Source organism: Silene latifolia, chromosome X, assembly GCF_048544455.1.
Source record: "Silene latifolia isolate original U9 population chromosome X, ASM4854445v1, whole genome shotgun sequence".
In the NCBI taxonomy this organism is placed as follows: domain Eukaryota; kingdom Viridiplantae; phylum Streptophyta; class Magnoliopsida; order Caryophyllales; family Caryophyllaceae; genus Silene; species Silene latifolia.
Window position 1 is genome coordinate 126,511,619 of NC_133537.1, and position 5,652 is coordinate 126,517,270.

At 41.5% G+C, this 5,652-nt stretch overlaps 1 protein-coding gene across 1 annotated transcript; it reads left to right on the forward strand.

Annotated features, from left to right (window-relative positions):
* The first annotated feature begins 4,563 nt into the window (after positions 1-4,563).
* Positions 4,564-5,043, forward strand: LOC141618285 (uncharacterized). Its single transcript, XM_074435382.1, has one exon. It carries the CDS (start codon positions 4,564-4,566, stop codon positions 5,041-5,043), a length of 480 nt encoding a protein of 159 aa, XP_074291483.1.
* Positions 5,044-5,652: the final 609 nt, after the last annotated feature.

A 5,652-nucleotide genomic window follows, 5' to 3' on the forward strand; every position in this document is an offset into this window, starting at 1 on the left:
AATTGAAGAAAGAAATAAGTAATGTTGGACAAATGGATAGGGAGAACTTGTATGAGTATTGGGAGAGGTTCAAACAACTTCTTGCTAGTTGTCCATACCATGGGTATACCGACCACGACCTACTCTTGAACTTTTGTGTTGGTCTCCTTGAGGATGATGCTAGGATAATTAAAGCCGCTACACAAGGAGGGATTGAATACATGTCGGTCCAAGAAGCAAATGAGTTGATTGAAAGATTGGTAGGAAGCTCTAGGAATTTCGGGAGGAGAATTAGGAAGGCAAGTGTGGCATCTGCTTCAAGGCAAAGCTCCAGTCATATGGAGGAAAAAGTTGATTTTCTTACCAATTTGGTCAAGGAACTTGCAAAAGGGAATGGGAGTGCATCTCATGTGAAATTTTGTGGTCTTTATAATGATCCAACTCATCCCACCGATGGGTGTCCATCTTTGCAAACGGAGGAGGCAATTGAAGCGGTGAAGGCTATTGGGTTTCGGAAGTTTGACCCCTATTCCAACACTTACAATGAAGGGTGGAAATCTCATCCGCATATGGGTTGGGGGGAACCAAAATCAAAACCAAAAGGGATCCTCAAATTCCTCATTTCAAAAGCCAAATCAAAATCAAAACCAATTCACAAAATTCCTTGGAAGAGATGATGAAGACACTTGCTATGAATCAAGTGGCAATGCAAAAAGAAAGCCAAATCTTGCAAAAAAAAAGCCAAGCCTTGCTACAAAATACCAAGGAATTCCAAATCACCGTGCTTCAACAAAATCGGCTCACCGATTCTAAAATTGGTAACCTTGAGACCCAAGTTGGTTAAATTCTCAACACACTCACTTCACAACCCACTCAAGGAGGGAGCCTCCCTTCTCACACCATTCCTCCACCCACCAAAGAACAAGCAAAAGAGGTCTCTTTGAGGAATGGTAGAGAGTTGGTAGAGGCACCCAAGGCCCCTAAGAAATCAAGACCACTTCATATTGTTCATTAAGTGGAGGATGTATTTGAAGATAAAATTGAAGTGGTAGTGGAACATGGGGAAGCATCTACACCTCAACAAGTGAGGATCAATGAACCGCTTCCGGAATACGAGCCACAAGCTCCATTTCCATGTGCTTTAAATGACACAAGGATAATTGACAAGAAGACTTCAAACCTTTACGATATCTTTCGTAAAGTGGAGGTAAACATTCCACTTCTTGATCTTCTTAGTAGTGTGCCCAAGCATGCAAAGTTTTTGAAAGAGTTGTGCACTACTAAGAGGACCAACAAGGCAAAAAGCATGAAAAAGGTAAGGGCTAGTGAACATGTGTCGGCAATGTTTCAAAAATGTTTGCCACAAAAATGTAGTGATCCGGGCATGTTCACCATCCCTTGCAAAATTGGTGACTTGGATTTTCAACATGATATGCTTGATTTAGGTGCATCTATTAATGTCTTACCCACTTACCTTTATGAGTCTCTCAAGTTAGGACCTTTGAAACCGACTCGTACGGTCATTTCTTTGGCCGATAGGTCTAATATCTACCCTAAGAGAATTGTTGAAGATGTCTTGGTGAAGGTGGGGGATATGCTTTTCCCCGCCGACCTTTATGTAATTGAAATGGAACCCGAGAAAGGCTCCACTCCCATTTTGTTGGGAAGGCCTTTCATGAGAATTTCCAATACCAAGATAGATGTATCAAGTGGATGCCTTACAATGGAGTTTGAAGGGCAAAAGATTGATTATATCATACATGAGGCAATGAAATACTCAACCGAGACCTCCTCTTCGTGTTTTCTTGAAATTTTTGAACCAATTGTCCAAACCGTGTATGAACTGTATAAGATTGACACATTAGATGTTGTTTTGACTAATGGATTGGTTGGAGAGGATATGGGGTATGCTTTGTCTTGTAATTTGCAGAAAAAATCAAAGAATTAGAGGAAAATCCGCCAATGGAAGAGTGGGAAGAAAAGGAAGAAATCCGGAAGGCAGCAGAGAACCCGCACCGTGCGAGAAAACAGAACCCAGAACTCGCACCGTACGAGTTTGCCCCTGTCCAGGAATTTTGCTTCCTTTCTTCCAATTTGTTAGAAGAGCTACTGAAGGAGAAACTCGTTCCTTCTATTTTCAAGGCTCCTATTGTTGAAATGAAGCCCCTACGAAGCCACTTGAAGTATGCTTTTCTAGGAGATGAAGAAACTTTACCGGTAATTATTTCAAGCAAGCTTTCTAGGGATCAAGAAGAGGTTCTCATCCGAGTTCTTAAGCAACACAAGGAAGCAATTGGGTGGACAATGGCCGACATCAAAGGCATTAGTCCCACTTTATGCATGCACCGGATCCTTCTTAAAGATGAAGCAAAGCCCGTTCGCCAACCACAAAGGCGTTTGAACCCTCCAATGATGGATGTTGAGAAGAAGGAGGTACTCAAACTCCTTCATGTAGGTATGATCTATCCTATCTCCGATAGTCAATGGGGTTGTCCAACCCAAGTTGTCCCAAAGAAATCCGGGCTAACGGTAGTCGAGAATCATGAAGGTGTTTTGATTCCCACTCGAGTTCAAAATGGGTGGCGAGTATGTATCGACTACCGTAGGTTCAATGCCGTGACACGAAAAGATCACTTCCCGCTTCCCTTCATGGATTAAATGTTGGAGAGGTTAGCGGGAAAAGCTTTTTATTGCTTTTTGGATGGCTACTCGGGTTACTTTCAAATTCCAATTGCACCCGAGGACCAAACAAAAACAACTTTCACATGTCCCTTTGCAACGTTTGCCTATAGAAAGATGCCTTTCGGTCTTTGTAACGCACCGGGAACGTTCCAAAGGTGCATGATGAGCATCTTTTCGGATCATGTGGAGGACTTTATTAAGGTATTTATGGACGATTTTACCGTTCATGGCCAATCTTTTGAGGATTGTTTGAGTCATCTCACTTGGGTCTTGCAAAGATGTATTGATACCAACCTCGTTCTCAACCATGAGAAATGTCATTTCATGGTTGTTGAAGGAATAGTATTGGGACATGTGGTCTCCTCGAGGGGGATTGAGGTTGATAGGGCCAAGGTCGATACCATTCGCACCTTGCCTTATCCTACTAATGTGCGTGAAGTGAGATCTTTCTTAGGTCACGCCGGGTTCTACCGGCGTTTTATCAAGGATTTCTCCAAGATTGCCGCTCCTTTATGAAAGCTACTTCAAAAGGATTGTGAATTTATCATGAGTAAAGAATACAAGGAAGCTTTTGATATGCTCAAGGAGAAGCTTATTTCGGCACCTATAATTCAACCTCCCAATTGGAATGAACCATTTGAGATAATGTCGGACGTGAGTAATTATGCCCTTGGCGCGGTACTTGGCCAAAGGGTAAGAAGAGCACCTCATGTTATTTAATATGCGTCGACAATGATGAATGAGGCTCAAAGAAACTATACCACTACCGAGAAAGAATTCCTTGCGGTAGTGTTTGCTTTGGAGAAATTTCGACCTTATATTCTTGGAGCCAAGGTCATCATCTTCACGGATCATGCCGCCTTAAGGCATTTGGTGAACAAGAAAGAATCCAAGCCCCGTTTGATGCGATGGGTATTACTCTTGAGTGAGTTTGATGTTGAGCTCAAAGACAAGAAGGGCACAACTAACACGGTGGCGGATCACCTAAGTAAAATTGTGCAAGAAAAACCTCAAGAAGTCTTGGAATCACCAATACAAGCCTCCTTTCCGGATGACACACTTCTAGCATTATCTTCCATTAAGCCATGGTATCCCATATAGTCAACTTCTTGGTCTTACAAGATTTTCCAAAGGGTCTTTCTCGCTCCCAACGGGATAAGATCAAGAGTGATGCTAAATATTATGTGTGGGATGACCCATACCTTTGGAAGTTTTGTGTCAACCAAGTCATTAGGAGATGTGTCCCGGATACCGAAGTCATTCCAATTCTTAAATTTTGTCACGAATATGCTTGTGGTGGGCATTTTGGAGCCAAGAAAACGGCTAGGAAAGTCCTGGAAAGCGGTTTCTTTTGGCCCACACTATTCCGGGATGCTCATGCTATGGTGAAGACATGTGATAGATGCCAAAGAGTTGGCAACATTTCAAGAAGAGGAGAAATGCCCCCAAACACCCATGATCTATTGTGAAATGTTTGATGTGTGAGGTATTGACTTCATGGGACCATTTCCTGCAACTTGTGGTAACATTTATATACTTTTGGCGGTGGACTACGTCTCCAAGTGGGTGGAGGCTAAATCCACCAAGATCGATGATACAAAGGTAGTTGGAGAATTCATCAAGACCAACATCTTTCCTCGGTTTGGCTTCCCAAAAGCCTTGATAAGCGACCGTGGAACTCACTTTTGCAACAAAGCCATTGGAGCTCTACTTAAAAAGTATGGGGTAATTCACAAGGTATCCACCGCCTATCACCCTCAAACCAACGGTCAAGCCGAGGTTTCTAATAGGGAGATAAAGGCTGTCCTTGAAAAGACGGTGAATTCCGACCACGTGGATTGGAGTTTGAGGTTGGATGATGCTTTGTGAGCATATCGCACGGCCTACAAAACACCAATCGGGATGTCACCTTACCGCTTAATTTTTGGGAAACCGTGTCATCTACCCGTGGAGCTTGAACATAGGGCTTATTTGGCAGTCAAGTCATTCAATTTGCAAATGAGTGAAGCGGGACTTCATAGGAAACTTCAACTCCAAGAATTGGAAGAAATTCGAAATGATGCTTATGAGAATGCTTCCATTTACAAGGCAAGAACAAGAGCAAGTCATGACAACATGATTTCAAGAAGAGTGTTCCAAGTGGGAGAGAAAGTCTTACTTTTTCAAAATAGGCTTAGACTTTTCTCGGGGAAATTGAGGTCTATATGGATGGCACCATATGAGGTGGTTCGTGTTTTTCCATATGGAGCAATCGAGATTAAATGCTTAAAGTCCGGGAAAGTTTTGAAAGTGAACAGTCAAAGGTTAAAGCACTATCATGAGGGAATTGAAATGAGTGAAGTGGGACCACTCCACCTTGTTGATCCAATTTATGCAAATTAATGAAGATGCAACTTTGTCGAGCCATCGACGTTAAATAAATGGCAAAAGTTTGTAAATATTTCTTCCCTTGCATATTTTAATTTCCGCATTTCATTGTTTTTATTGCATTTTGCATGTTTAAATTAATTACATCCTTTAATTATTGCATTATAAATTAATTCACTTGCATTAATGTTTTTAGCATGTTAGAATGTTTTAATGTGTGTGTTAGTGTATAGGAAATCAACTCAAGGGCATATGTGAAGAAAGGAAGGAAGGAATATGTGTAAAAGAATTGGCTAAGTTAAAGAATTGGAGCACAAAGAGTGTGAGTCCAGCAGCGAACTCGCACCATGCGAGTTTTCCAAGACCAATACTCACACCATGCGAGAAATCACAATAACCACTTTCAGCGTGATTTTTTTTCGAGACTCTTCATTGTTCTTCCCCAATTCTTTTAACATTAAACCTCTTTCTTTATCCTAACCCTAACCCACTCAAATCAATCATCAAATCCTTCACAAATCATCAAATTTAAGCATTTAACTTTCAAGATTCATCAATTTTCAGTACCAAACATCAATTTGGGCAAGGAAATTGCAGAAAAATCGCCCCATTTCAGTCAAGGAA